The following is a 16,404-nucleotide window of genomic DNA, read 5'->3' as shown; positions in this document are numbered from 1 at the left end:
CTCCTTCCTCAGCCTCCCAAGTTTCTGGGATTATGGGCGAGCGCCACTGCGCCTATGTCCACAATTTGTTGCCGTTGTTGATTTTTGTTTGGAGACTTTTTAATTCTGTAAGATATCTATTGTTTATCATTTGCTGCCATTGAACTCTGTTTAGTTTGATTAGTGGTCAAATAATTGGACCAAAATTTCCTTAATTGCCATGGACATGGTCTCCCAGCCTTCTTGAAGTGGATCTGTGTACTGGGACATTCCTTCAGTGTTCTAGTAGTGAGTATACTGTGCCTTAGCCTTTGCTTCTTGCATACACAGAGCCTCAAGGTCAGGTAGAAGTGAAAGATTAGGACCTTCTTAGGTCTTTTCTGGGTTTATATGTGGCCTAGTACATGTGCATGGACTTCTAGACTTCCAGGAATATTTTGGAGCTTTTCAGAACTTACTATGAGTATCTCATTCTCCATATTTTCCTCTTTAGTTTTTCATTAGTTGCCACTGATGTTTGTACCAATTATCCTAAGGATAGAGCTGTTCAGATCACATAGATCAAACTCTGAATCAGATAAAATCAAAACAAAGCCTTGAGAATGGAGCCTTGCAGGGAAGTATCAGACAAGTAGTAACAGTTCTCGAGCTACTGGGCACTACAAAACCATTCTTACCCCTCCAGTACCTACTAGGCAGTTGATTTTCATAACTACCACATTTGAATTTTTGATTTCAAAGCTGCTATAGAATTGGGGGTAGGGATGGATGGACCGGTGTGTAGGGTAAATTTTAATTGTTGCAAAGCTTGTTGATCTTAGGATATTTAGCCATTTTTCTTGAATACACACTTCTTGGTTGTTACATGCCTTCAGTTATATGAATCTCTGAAAAAGTTTATTTTGACAACTTGTGCCAGTGTTCGTATTCCTTTTTTTGGAGAGAACAGACTTTCAGAGGTCTTTATTATTCTGGCCTTAAATATTTTTGAATGGAGATATGTCACTATCGAAATCAACTCTGTAGAAAGTCTAGTTTATTATATCTGATGTCCATCTCTAGCGTGGAGATTGTTCATTGGAATGTGATAAGCTGATCCAAATGGTCATTCAATTAAGAAAGGCCTCAGAGTATTATCAGAAAAGCTATTCAAAGCCAAAAGTTCAAAGAATCAAAAGTGAATAACAAATCAAGTGGACATGGAAGATGACCTGATGGAGTATAGGCGATCTCTTATGCCTGCTTCCTCTTTCCCCTTCTGCCTGCCATTTCTTTTCACATATATCCATGGCAGATTGCATAGATACTGGTATTCAAGAAACACTGGAGGGGGCTGGGGTTGTGGCTCAGTGGTAGAGTACTCACCTACCATGCGTGAGGCACTGGATTCATCCTCAGCACCACATAAAAATAAAATAAAGGTATTGTGTCCACCTACAACTAAAAATAAATGTATTAAAAAAAGAAGCACTGGTGGGTCTGGGGATATGGCTCAAGTAGTAGCACGCTTGCCTGGCATGCGTGAGGCACTGGGTTCGATCCTCAGCACCACATAAAAATAAAATAAAGATTTTTTTTTTAAAAAAAAAAGAAGCACTGGAATGGAGAAACAATAGCTAAGATAGTATTTCAGTATGGAAAGAAATAAACTGTCTTACAGTTATCTGTTTTCAGAACACTATATGTCAGCTCATATAATCTTATAACTGGATAGGATATGAACAAGAATCTTTCTTTTATGATAAACAAAAATTAGACTCTCAACAGCTAAATTACCCTAAGTCATAGGACTAACAACATACAGAGTTACTCTTAGCTCTTTTAATTTATTAAGTACTCTTTGTACTAGGTAGTAAGACTCTTATTAGAGAAGTTAAGTAGTAAGGAAGAACCAATTTTGAGATGTTTTCTAGAGGAAAAAATTACTAGGATATGTCTGATCCTTATATAAGATTAAGAGGAAGGAAAATTCCAAGATGGGAAAAATGTAATGCATGGAAAAGATAATTTAATATATTGCAACTCCCCAGAATACAATGTTATTCTAATGTGGGAAAATGAAGATGCAGTTGCTGTTAATTCAGTGAAGAATCAGGGAAATAATTACTGAATATTTAAGCCAAAAATATATATATATTGTTAATTTTCCACGAGGTGTCAGCAGCACTTTAAACAACAGCAATTGTAAGGGTTATTGGAGGTAACTATCTAAATCTGTTAAATATTATATTGTTGGGAGTACATTTTCTTTCTTTGTTACCATTATGAGATTGTTTATACTTAAATATCTTGAAAAATTGTAGAGATTATTTAGAACTTCATTCAATATTTTACCATCTAAATTAATGGTTTTCCAGACTGTAGGATTGATTAACTGTTAAGTTTTCACTTCTCCGGAGACTAAAAATATTCTGAAGAAACTGGGTTAGCAGGGGGCAGCATAATCTTACAGTGTTTAAAATTTGGTCATTTGAATGACCGTTCAGAAACAAATGTAAGAATAGTGTGTGCATAGATTTCCAAGTTTTTTAAGCACTCAACCTGTTTATTTCAAATGAAAAATTTATTTATAATCCAAATATATAAAGCAGATTAAAAAGTGATAATTTTCTAGTAGAAATCTTATTTTATAATATTTCATTGTAACATTGAATACTGAAAGTAATAGAGTTGTTTTGATGAACAAAAAATTTAGAATAAAATTTTTTAGAGGGGTCTATTACTGTCTTCCTTTTACAGATAAGGAGACAGTCCCAAGGAAATTGTAAAACATGCCCAAGGTCACATAAATGGCAAAATGTTGGAACTTACACCTAATCTCAGTTGTCTTACTCAAAAGTGTAGACTCCTACAATAATACAATTACAGATATGTTTTAGCCTTACTGTTGCTGTGAAATTGAATCCTCTTTTTTTTTTTGCTTTGTTTTAATTACACAATTTAGAGAAAATTTTGATTCACATAAATAAGGAGTTACAAAGTAACTTTTTTAATATTTATTTTTAGTTGTAGTTGCACAAAATACCTTTATTTTACTTATTTATTTGTATGTGGTACTGAGGATCGAACCCAGGGCCTCACATGTGCCAGCGAGTGCTCTACTGCTAAGCCACAACCCCAGCCCACAAAGTAACTTTTTAACAGCCTGCTTTACTATCCAAATATTTTTCAATGAGAGAAAGTTGGACAGGGAATCTTTAGGTACAAACAGTAAAACATTAAATCTGCAATACAAATAAATGTGATGATTTTCTCTAATGTTAACAAGTAGTATACTACTAAGGATGTAGGCACAGTTATTCCACATTTTATAGGTAAAGTGAAATGTGGAGAAGCTAAATGCTTTCCCGAAGTCACATTCCCATGGAAATCTGGCTCTAAAATTTGCTTACCAGTATACTGTATTGCCTATTTCAATACTCACTTATGTACTTGTATCGCTTTTATTTTAGTTTTTAAATAAAATTGTATTTTTAAAATGAAATTTAATAGGTTCTACTAACCACAGTTGAAAAGCCAGTAGGCTGTGTATAATAGAGAATAATACAAAACATAGATAATATTTGGAAACAATTCAGGGCTATTATATTCTAATTGGCATTCTCTTTACTATTTTAATAGTAAAGACATATAAATGCACACACACACATATAAATATGAATTCAGATCTTATTTAAAACATTGATTAATAGAAACATTTTGTACCAACTTGCATAGGAATAATTGATTCTAGCACTCTATAAGCTTATTGACCATACCTCCCTCAGATGTATATACGTGAGGTCATTTGTGCAGTACAGAGCTTAACTACCTTAGCAACTCACTGTATGTCACCAGGGTCTCTTTTATTTCACAAAGCAAGCTTTTGAGGTCAGAAATGTTCTAGACCAATAAGAAGTCAGGCAAGTCAGTTATATTAATTTTAAAGCAAAAATTATAGTTCTTTCTTAATATGTGCTAATGCTAATAAGTTACAAAAATCTTATATAATGTCTCACTATGTATCTAGATCTCTATGACTAATTATAATAAAAAAGATACTTTAAAAATCTGTTTTACTACAGGGTAAAAAAAAGTGCAGGTTGTTTTTTTTTTTTTTTTCCCCAAGATGTAAAATGTATGCAAACTACAAGAATCCTCTGAGGTAGACTGTCACTAGCACAACTAAGTAAATCATAATCCCTGCCCAAACACTCAAGTCACGCCACATGTTCAGCCTTATGCTGTTATTTTTCACAGACAGATCTGAGCATGTTACTTCCCAGTTCAAAAATGCTTCTTTTACTTCCACTGGTTAGGGTATGTCCAGTTTTCTAACCACCATATTTCATGGCTTTCATTATTCATTTTTTCATTCAACAGTATTTATGACCTGTCTGCTGAGTGACAGGTACTGTAGTGATTTTCATATACACACAGAGTGGAAAAACAAATATCTTCCTTCAAGGAACTTACAGTCGATGGGTAAGACGTTCAAAGCAACACTAACAATACAGTATAGTGAGTCTCTGATAGAAATATTCACATAGTGCTGGGTGAGTATAATTTAGCTTCAGTTTCCTTTCCAGCTATATCTTCACCCCTACCCATATACACCAGCCACGCTACATCACTTTACATTTACCAAATGTGCTGTCAACTTTGGGACCTTAGCTCATACTTTCGTTTTGAAATGCCCTTCCCTGTGCCTATTGAAATTCTTTTAAAACCAGTGTCAGCTGTCTCTTGTCAAGATATAGTTTCTGTTGTCCAGAGTTTATCATATCTATGATATTTTCTCCCATAAAACCTCTCTAGGAATTTTCTCATAATCTGCCTTGAAATCAATCCATCTATACCCTAGTAGAGTGCCTTGTGCAAAATAGAATAGCCTTTCAACGAACTTTTATGCTGCCAAGTTTCTAAATAGTTATTCTATTTTGAATGTGTTTCCTTCAGTAAGATAAAAAAACGCATAGTCTATCATTTTAGCAACTGGCCTAAAGTCCAGTCACAAATAAAATAAATTGGGATTATGAGATGAATATGAATGTTTCTAAGTTATTAAACAAACTGAGAATAAAGATATTATATTAAGTAAATGGATATATTGATTTTCTACCAGAGTACTGTCACCTCTACTTTTTTCCTGAATAAAATCCTGTTTTGTTCAGGAAACCACACCTAGGCCATACAGAATTTGACAGGAAAAAAAAAGTTCCATCAAAGGTGAATCCATATTTTAAAAAGCAGAAGCACAAAGAATTGATCCACTCTAAATGACAATCAGCAGGCCCAAAAGAAAGATATATTGGCAGTTCTAGAACTCATAGAACACTATAAAAGAAATTATAAAATAATATGTTTTAAAAGAATAAAGAGATAAACTAAGAGGGAAACCACAAAGAATAAGACAGTATGAGCAAAGAGGCAGACTTTAATAATGACCTCTAGAATAAAAAAGAAGGTCATTAAAAAAGAGTCCATAAAAATATTAAAAAGAAGATGAGGAGGGCAGACAAGAGATGAGAAAAAAAAAAATGAGAGCAAGATCTGAAATACACAACTCATCAGACTGCAAAAAAGCAAGGTCCTAAGCCGCAGTTTTTAAAAACCCATAAAAACTGCAGTGAAAAAAATGAACACCAAAGATGAAATAATAAAAGTGACTGCAGAGGAAATATAAAGGAATAATAATTTGACTTACAGAGGCTTTTCAACAGCCACATGAAGGCCAGAAGGCAGTGCAGCAGTATGATATCTTTAAGGTGTCAAGGCAAAGCAACTACCAGCTTGGAATATCATAGCCACCTTAATCATTACTCGACAGAGAAAGCAAATGCCAGATACTTTTAGGCCAAGACCAAGTGTTTATCACCCATCGATCATAGCTATAATAATTACTTCAGCATATACTTTTGTAAGAAAAACATTGAATTCAAAAATGAAGAAATAGAAGAAGTGATGAGCCAGGAGATTGTTAAACATGTAGAAAGGTCATATAGAAAAACTAAATAAGCAGAGAGAGGTAAATTAAGCAGAAAATTGTTACTTAAGATATGGATAATTTCAGTAACACTTAACCAATTTAATTTAATGGATATTTGTGGGACCTCTACCCAATTAATTTTAAAATATGCACTTTCTTTAAGCATATGTAGAACATTTACAAAAGTCAATCATATGCTAGACCACAAAGGAATTCTCCACAAATATCAAAAAATCAATATTATATAAATTTCATTCTTTGACTACATTGGAATGAAATTAGATATTTATTCAACAAGTATCTGTGAGGCACATACTACATATATACCAGATGTTCCGGGAATTCAGTGTACATAAATGAAAAATTTTGACATGCATAAAACTTAACTCTGGGTAAGAGAGGGAAGGAGAAAGATAATACAGTAAGTATGTGGTGTGTAAGAAGGTGAAAAGTACTCTGGGAAAAAACAGAAGCAGGGTGAGCAGGATCAAGAATGCTATTTAGAAGGATGAGGTCAGGTTAAGGCTCACTGGGAATGTGACATGTGAGCAAAAATAGGCACAGATATTAGCCACTTGCATATCAGGAAAGAACATGTAAGTGGACTGAACAGCACACCCTGAGCACAGAGTACTACATGGTGTTCAAAGAGTAGCAAGTATGGGGTTGAGGTTGTGGCTCAGTGGTAGAGCACTTGCCTAGCATATGTAGGCACTGGGTTCAATTCTCAACACCACATATAAATAAATTAATAAAATAAAGAACCATCAACATCTAAAAAATTTTTTAAATAAAAAAGAGTAGCATAGAGGTGCCCTTATTTAGCTAGGACTCCACGATTGCAGAGTAGAGTATAGGAGATGAGGTAAAGGAGGCAGCCCTCTGACCCAACCCCCCAATACTTGTAATTTTGGATACTCACATATTAAGAACTTCATGAATTAACTTGCAGTCAAAGTATAAGATAACAGAAATTCAAAATATTTATAGTAAAAAAAGAAAATGTTAAATTTGTGGGGTGCACTTCTAACAGTATTATAATCAGATGTATACCCTTAAATATATTTGTGACAATATACAAGCATTCTTCAACTCAGGAAGTTAGAAAAGGTAAATAGTACAAAACTATTAAAGAAAAAATGTAAAAAAGGTTTAATGAAAACAAAATCTCATATATGTCACATGCTGAATAGATGTACCTGTGTGTATTTATTCTTCAAATTGGTATTCCAAGACGGCATGAGAAAAAATTTTACATTAAATAAACTGTTCTCATAAGCATATATGCAGAAATGTCAAATTGACCAGGTTTATACTGATTACAGCAAATAATAATGTGTATGTATAAATTTTGGTCGCAAAAGGAATTTTTCATGACCATTTTCCACATGATGCTGTAGTAAAATGCTGGAGATATGAAATATCTTGTTTCTATTTGCTTTAAAATAATTTTTTCTTTTAAACCTTCCTATGCATTAATTTCTCAGTGTTAATATGTAGGACTTATAAAAGAAAAAATAAGAATTTTTACTTTTGTTTTAAAAGGTAAAAGTCTATCAAATTTGGGGAACAAATCTGGGAAATGAAGATAGGGAACTGGTTCCTCATGACAAAGGTTGAGGTCTGGATCAGTGAGTACCTGAAGCTACTGTTGTACGAACTGTTGTGATTATATAGTCCAATAAGTTCCCTTGTGTTTCTTGCCCTGAGGAATAGTGTGAAGAAAGATCCCACCTGAGCATATATATGTATAGTTTTACCTTAAAGTTGGATATTCTGTCACTTGCAACTTAAAGTATGCTAAAAAGTGTACAATTTTAGGTAGACTAGCTTCCAACACCACTCTGAAATTTAAACTGTCCGTCCATCCACTGCTTTCCTGGGTAGGCTATCCTATTTATTTATTTAGTAATACTAGGGATTTAATCCAGAGGCACTTTAACCATTGAGGCACATCCCCAGCTCTTTTTCTTTACTTTTTATTTGTTTGAGACAGGCTCTCACTAAGTTACTTAGGGCCTTGCTAAGTTGCTGGCCTTGAACTTGTGATCCTCCTGCCTCAGTCTCCTGAGTCTCTGGTATTACAGGCATGCACCACAGTGTCTGGCTATCCTTTAGATTTACCTGGTGTTTGGACAATCCCTACCAAAAATACAGACTGTCTTTCCTTTATACTGGATGTTCAGAGCAGAGGAGGCAGGATTTGGAGCACAATGCTGTTCTTGCTTTCTCTCTTCTGAAATTGCCTCTGGTTATCTCCTGGGTACCTCATTCCCTGAGGCTAGGAAAAGGCCCTAAGGAGGGAGCACTGCTGCCGGAGATGAAGCTCACTTTTGTGGCAGTTCAGCATTGAAGCAGGTGCCTTCCCCAGGTTTACCCTTCATCATCCTCAGTACGCCCATCACCCCCATTTCAGAAAAGTGTAATGGAAGCACTTCATATATGAATACAGTTAAAAACCTAAAATATCTTCCAACTGTAGTGAATAAGTTAAATAGAAAAATCTTTAATTTTTTTGTAATTATCATTGTATAGTTGTACCTTAAAAATATTGAGTGTAAGTAGTTACAAGTAAGTCAGAATCAATTCAGTATTCATGGCCCAGTATGTTTACTTCTTAGGGATTCTGTTTTTTAAATTGTATGGCTCTTCTAGATATATTTATAAGTTCTCACCTAATTTTAACCCGTTAGCACCATTAAGGAAATGTATTGGCTGGCATATGCACTAATTGTGGTTATGATAAACATTATATAGTTTATTCATTTGTCTGAAATTTTAAGTAGATTTTTTCCTACTCTCATAGAATTGCTTATAATCCTTCACCCTGGGGCAAAAGACTCAGGAAAGGAGGGGAAGTAATAAAAAGAAATAAAATTGTATGCAAGATTGGAAGTTTTACTTTGGGGAGCCTGTGGGACTAGTCCTTTAAGTAGATCTAGTTATGACTGGAATTTGCTTGACTTTGGGTTAATCACCTGCCCATTACTGCCACCAGCTGTAAATTAATGACAGGGTCTGCAAAGATTCCTGAATATACACTGAATGGAGCAGCATGCCCTGAGGAATGGTGAGAAGAAAGATGCCACCTGAGCATATGTATAGTATGTGTGTTTAATTTGTTTTTGCTACTGTGACACTGTTTGTGTAGTTGTTCCACCTGCTTTTGTGCTCAGGGATCTCCTTGGACTGCCACAACTCTGGTATCTCAGTGGGCAGGCACATTGATGGCAGTGGAAAGTCCTTGAGATTAGCACTTTTTCTAAAGTAGAAACTCAGAGTGAACTCTATTAAAGAATAGTTTTTTCTGTTATTTAAATGTTAGAGGCTCTTGATGCTCTTGCTTTTTGTTGTGCTTGGAGGTAAGAATTTTCACAGCACAGTGGAGAGAGAAGGTGGTTGTTCTCCTTAGGGATAAGAAAAGTTCTCACCTATCACTTCCTTTGGGGAGCATTTTGTTGCTCAAAGGTAGCAACAAAATGTGTGCTGATACACAAGTCTTAGGTTCACATTTTATTATATGACAGTAGGTTAATGTGAAGAATACTATGTTATGAAAAGTATTTCATAATATTCTAACAGATGCTGCTAGTATAATAGCCTAATGTAACAAATGCACCAAATGTGTTCAAGCATGTTTTTGACACTGTTTTCATAAGTGATGATATATCCTAATTGAAACTTACTAAAATTATGTTTTCTCCTCCAACTGTCATGAAAACATACCAAACTTGGTGTTTTGTGTACCCATGATTTAGGAATATAAAATGTATATTCCTGTGGCTTTCCTCTCTGAGATTTAGAGTTAGATTTGAAAATATGAGATATTATTCTTCTGAAGATTAGTCCATTGAACTAATTCAGTCTCTACATATATGTTAATTCTCCGTCATTACTTATATAGCCAATAACAGATTTAAACTTGAAGATTTATGTGAAACATTGTTATAAGCAGTAGTGATATAGCCTCTTTGTTTTCTTTCTGACTGGTGGAATGAATACCTTTATGAATCTTCAAAGGAAATTCTAAATATTTATTTTACCATTGTATGTTTATTTGTGCACGTTATGTCCTTGTATCATATAATTCTTTTCTTAAACCATTTTTTCCTGTGAAACATGGAAATAATAGAAATTGTACTACCCATTTATCGCAAATTAACTACCATCCACATTAAGGAATTAAAAAATACCTAGTACATCCAGAAATCTCTGTCATGCCCTTCCCAGTTATTTTACCTTCTCTCCCAACGCTAGAGTTAACCACAATTTTGACTTTAATATTAATCGTTTTCTTGCTTTTCTTTATCTTTTGCCACCTATTCACACTTCTGGAACACTATAGTTTAGTTTGCCTAGTTGTTTTTATTGTTGTTTGGTTTTGGGTTTTTGTTGCTGCTGCTGTTGTTTTGAAATTTACATAAATGGAATTTGCTGCTAGGATGTATCCATCTGAACCCACCCTTTTTCATTCAGTTACATTTGTAAATATATAATGGTTTTCATGAACTTACCACAAATTATCCGTTGTATTGTTTGGGTCCAGCATGAGCAGTGCTTCTGTGGAAATTCTTTCATATCTTTTTGATGAACATTGGGTATATTTCTGAGCAATATATATGTAGGTGTGAAATTGTCAAGCCATAGGTATGTGTATTTTTGACATTTTTAAAAGCAGTATCACTTTACACTCCCACCAGGGAATTATGATAGTTCCATCTCTCTGTATCCTCACTACACTTGGTATCCTTTTAGCCCATCTGTTTTTTGTATTACCTCATGGTTTTAATTTCCATTTCCCTGATTACTAATGAAGTCAAGCAAATGCAAAGAAGCCTGTTGAGATTTTTATTAGAATAACATTTAACCTATAGATCAATATGGAGAGAATGTTACAAAACTCAATTAATATATTAATTTATCTATATAGCACTTTTCAATTTCTCTCAGGAAAATTCATTACTTTCTGCTTAGAGGCTTGCATATCGTTTGTTTCATTCATTCTTAGATATTTTATACTTCTATGCTATAATAAATGCTATTGGGAGGGGGAAGTTGCTGGGGATTGAACCCAGGGCCTTGTGCATGTGAGACAAGCACTCTACGAACTGAGCTATATCCCCAGCCCTGTAATAAATACTATATTGGTAAACTTGTTTTCAGATTTGTTGCTGACATATAGTAATACATACATGAATTTTTAAATTTTACCTTTGTACGTAGTTTCAATTCTTCTTTAGATTTGTTTAGATTTGCTGTATACATAATGATATGATCTCTACATAAGTACAGTTTTATCTGCTTCCCTCCCAAATTATGACACTTTTAATTTCATCTTCTTGTCTTTAGTAAGACTAGGACTTTCACTGGGTGGGATCTCCACTACAGTGTGACTAGGAGTGGTGATAGCAGTTTCGAAGAGAAAATATTTTTTTCTGTTTCAAAGGGGAATTCATTTTTAGTATGGTATTGCATATTGCTGAATTTGGTTTGCTAATAGTTTGGTTAGCATTTTTTTGAATCTACTCTCATGAAACAAAATCCTGTAATTCTTTTCTTTTTATGTCCTTGATAGGCTTTGGTTTTAAGGTTTGCTAGATTCTTAATGGAAGTTGAGCAGTGTTTTTTCTTCACTCCCTGGAAGAGTTTGTGGAAAACTAGCATTATTTTTTTATAATTTTTTTATCTTATTTTAATTTTTATTTATTTATTTGTTTTTTAGTTGTAAATGAACAGGATGCCTTTATTTTGTTTATTTTTATGTGTTGCTGGGGATCGAACCCAGTGCCTCACACCAGCTAGACAAGTGCTCTGCCAACTACAGCCCAGCCCAAAAACTAGTATTATTAATTGCAATTCACTAGTGAAGCCATCTGGGCTAAAGTTTTTTGCATTTGCATGTGTTTGTTTTGGAAAGGTTTTTAATTATAAGTTCAATTTTTTCAGTAAGAATATTCAGATACTCATTTCTTTTGGTGTCCTTTTTTGCTATAGTTTTCTATGAGTGTGTTCAGGACTCAAATTTCAGACTTATTGGAAGAAATCTGTTCATGCTGTCTTTTTTTAAAAAAATATTTTTAGTTGTAGTTGGGCACAGTATCTTTCTTTCTTCTTTCCTTTTTTTCTTTATTTATTTATTTATTTATATTTGTTTCTCTTTCTAGTTGTGGCTAGTTTGGCTTTCTGTGTTTTCATCCCAGGTTATGAAATGCATGCAAATTTGGAATTATTTTATCTTCTTGGTAAAGTGAATGCTTTATCATTATTAAGTATACTACTTCACCTCCAGTATGTTATTGCCTTGAAGTCAACCCTGATAAAACTAATGTAGCTACATCAATTTCCTTTTGGTTGTTATATGCATGGTAAACTTTATCACCTTTTTAACTTTTGCATATATGTATGTTGGCTTATAAATAGTAGATCGCTTTGTTTACTGAAACTGTGCCAATCTTTGTCTTTAAAGGCACAATTAAGACATTTAATTTAATATAATTGAATCTAAATTGGTGTAGTTTTTTAAGGTTGAAAACTTTTTAGGCAATATTTCTTCATATTCCTAAAATAGTTCAGTAACGTATATAAACTTAAATTAATCTTCTTTGATATATACATAAAGAGACAGAAGTTTATGAAACTTTATCATATTCTATTACTTATTTGACTCCTGTAAAATGAAGAGAGATCTAGCAACTAAAATATCTAAGGACAATCTTTTTTAATCTAGTGTTTGGGGAGTTCAGTTTGCAACTCTTGTCTTTATCATGATTTACCTACCTTATTCCAATAAGCGTGACGTAACAATATATCTCTAATAAGTCTTTCTTGAAAAAATACTATAAAAATTTCATTTTTATTAACAGGGTTGTGACTCCCAAGTGAGCATGTCAGAAATGTCCTGTAGTGAAAGTACATCGTCTTGTCAATCTCTTGAACATGGTTCAGTTCCAGAAATTCTCATTGGCCTGCTTTATAATGCCACAACTGGAAGATTATCAGCAGAAGTGATAAAAGGCAGCCACTTCAAAAACTTGGCAGCGAACAGACCACCCAGTGAGTGAAAAAAAATTTTAATTGTAACATTTTCCGCACTTATGGGACTCTCAGCATTAGGGGCTTCAATCCTATCATTTTAGTCTTAACCAATCAAAATAAAATGGTGAGTCATCAGCTAATCTGTTTCATGTTTTCTATTTCCAGTCATTTGGGAAGTAGAAAAAATGTGAAATTCAAAATATTGTGTGGTGACAGGAATTTTAATTTTTCACAGTGTCTACAGAATAAATTATCCCTATCATAGCCATTATCTTTTGATGGAAAAAGTTACAGGGTTTTTAAAAGTGAGTAATATTCATAAGTATGAATAGAAATGTGTACAGTGTTGTTAACTAAAAAGTAAAATTGTTTTCTATCTACATATAGTGCTTTGAACTAATGTATTTACTTCTATATTTCCCCTTCTTTTTTCCTTAACAATGTAAGAGAACTGTCTCTTTAGATTTTCTTCTCATTTAAAAGTATAGGGGGCCAAGGGTGTAGCTCAATGGTAGAACTTATGCTTAGCATGTGCAAGGCTTAGATTCACTACTCAGCACCACAAAAAAAAAAATAAATAAAAGTTTAAAAAAAATTAATTACAAACCAATACTGCCAACAGTCTTTTCTTAGATGGGATGTGCTTTACTTTTACCAGACAAACAGTTTAGACAAACTTTACCAGTTTGGAGGTTGATCCTAGATGGTCAGAAGTGAGAGCTAACAACATACCTCTGCCCTGTGTGCCTCTCAGCTTCTCTTACCTTCAGTTCAAGGGGGTGGAGATAGATTATAGAAGCATAAAGCATAATTGTCTTCCAATTTTAATCCAAAACTTTTTGTTGACAGCTATGGGAAGTATACTGGGAACAGAGCAACTTCATTGTATATTTCTCTAAAATTAAAGCTGTTGATGCCCTGAACTAAAAATTGGAAAGAAAATCTTGAATAAAAACACCTCCTTAAATTTACCTAAAGGTTTCATGAAGACTTGTCTTTTACTCCAGGTATCAAGCAGTTATTAAAGCACCCTTGAATTAAATTAATTTGACTTCTCCGTGTCAAAAAAATTCATTATTCAATTAAGGTCAAAAGTCATAAAAATATATTTGGTATGCCCATAGTAATGTTAAAGATCATAGAATCCATCTATCCCTGAATTATAAGTCTGAAGGCCAAAATTGTATTCACATTTCTACCTTAGACAAATGACCAAGCTCTCTTAAGTCTGTTTCTTTATAGGAAAAGCTAAGGCTGTGTTTCTCAGAGTAATTGTGAGATCCAGATCTGACAAATGTGCATAAAAGGATAGAATTAGTATTATCCACTTTTTTATTTGAAAGGAAATATTCAGTAGGAGGAAAGAAGCCAATCCTAGCATAAACAGACTGGCAAGTGTGACTCAGTTATCTTCATTCATACACACTGTGAATGCAAATTAAAATGGCTGGAAAGATAAACTACAGAATAAGACTTGTAGATAAAATGAAGGATAGTGAGGCGAGACAACCTCAGGACTGCACACTCTATGTAAATATTCTAATTTAAAGATGTTTTAACATAGTATCAGATATAACACCATTTGGGGTCACATTGAGCCACAAGTAATCAATGTGCTATTCATAGTTTAGCTAATAGTTTAATAATTTTTTGAAAGATAATTAACTGGAGATGTTTTAAAAGTAGCAGAATGAAATGGTTCTCTGATAGAAACAGAAAACGGAACTAAAAAGGAATCAGAGCTCAAAATGACCTGAAGGGCAAGATTGGATAGTAAAATTAAGAAAGATTAGCAGCCACTACATGGAGTTGGTTTTTCTGGTTTAAGAGTGGATGATAACAATTGTCATTGTTTTAGAGTTAGTTTTTCAGCATAAGGTTGATTTATGGTATTAGCTGAGAGGTAACTAATAAGCAAATATAAGTCAATTTTTAAAATAATTATATGAAAGTAGAGTATGTATAAAGGAGATGTAAGATATTTAAAAAGTGATATGCAAGACAATTCTATCTGTTCGTCCTAAACTCTACATATTATATAAATTATAGCCCTTCACATATACCTAGGTTCTAAACCTTGAATTGTGTTGTAGACTGAATAATCCCAATTTAATCCAAAGAAATAGCAATATTCAAGAGCAAAAGCTGTGATAACTGTATATTATTTGCATAACTTAGTTTTATATTATGTTGGAGTAATAGATCTATTTCAAATATTAATATTGCATGGATAAACTTAAAATTTAGCATAATAATAATGATGATCCTATAATGACTTTTATTCAGTCTTTTATAGTCTAATAATTTGCATGATTCAATGTTCAATGTGCTTTAGACCAAGTTATCATTATAAAGATGTCCCCCTTTAAAATAGTGTAATTTTTATTTAAGATTACACAATGACCTTAAAATTTTTCATTCCATGAAATTTACCCAACAACCCTTTTGTTCAGCCCTCTACCTGAATTAAAATGCTAAAGTTTTGTGTTTTTCCACTCCAGTGAACAGTGTTTCCTCTTTAATTCTGACCTTTGACCCTCTTTCACCCAACGATTGACATCTGGTCATTATTTCTTTTACTGCTTTCCACCCCCTGTTGTCAGATGGACTGTTCTGTTGTCTAAAACACTTGATAGGTGGACAGGTTTATATAATCCGAGGTGAGTTCTTGTAGAGGCTAATTGGATGTTGTCTTTTCATGCAAAAACAAAATACCCTGAAACTTGCCAGCAGTGAAGCTGTCCACCATGTTGGTTTCTGAAAAAATGCACATTTATTATCTGTGATACTTTAAATAAAACTAACTTAGAATTTATCTCTGATTATGGATGATGGTATTCAGAGTATCAATAAAACAAGCCAAACTTTTTAAATAAAAGTTTTTATTTTTCCGTTTATTTGTATTTTGAATTGTGTAACAGAAATAGCTATTTCATGAGAAATATTGCAATTGTCTTTGAAATTAATTGAAATTTTGATATGAAGTACACATGATGGATCAACATGCTGAAGATCATTTGCATGAGTCTAAAGAACTTGAAACATAATCTTTTAAAGAGAGGACTTATCTTTGATTTAATCAGGCAATGAAGTGTTATTTTTCACTTTGTACACTAACATCCCATCAGTTTTTTTTTATGATTCATGAAAATAGTAAGATATCATACTTAAAATTTCACATTGAATTATATCTAAAAGAAACCCTATACTGTTTATTTTAACTACTCAAAAAAAAAAAAAAAAAAAAAGAAGCACATTAAATGTATCCTTGCATGAAACCAGGAACGTTTTACTTGGTTTGCTAAACTTTGAACCCTTAATGCATTTGGCTTTATTTGACCCATAAATGTTTTAAAATATATTTAAAAACCACATCCATGCAGAGATTTTTTTGACATTTCATCCTAAGCTGTTTTGATGTC

General features: G+C 33.3%; 1 protein-coding gene across 3 annotated transcripts in view; it reads left to right on the top strand.

Annotated features, from left to right (window-relative positions):
• The window catches only part of SYT14 (synaptotagmin 14), a gene marked incomplete at its 5' end in the record, with an annotated part of 187,749 nt that overhangs the window by 161,239 nt on the left and 10,106 nt on the right, over positions 1 to 16,404 (top strand). For 2 of the 3 annotated variants that reach the window (XM_081299328.1, XM_081299327.1), the window contains one exon: positions 12,811 to 13,000. In XM_081299328.1, the coding sequence (XP_081155454.1) occupies positions 12,811 to 13,000 (190 nt within the window). Of the gene's footprint in view, positions 1 to 12,810; positions 13,001 to 15,585; positions 15,643 to 16,404 lie in introns of all 3 variants that reach the window. The other variant, XM_081299329.1, reaches the window with a different exon arrangement.

The sequence above is a fragment of the Spermophilus citellus genome (genome assembly GCF_964194105.1).
Source record: "Spermophilus citellus genome assembly, chromosome: 6".
Classification (NCBI taxonomy): domain Eukaryota; kingdom Metazoa; phylum Chordata; class Mammalia; order Rodentia; family Sciuridae; genus Spermophilus; species Spermophilus citellus.
Note: the sequence above shows the minus strand (reverse complement) of the source record. Positions and strands in the feature narration are given on the sequence as shown.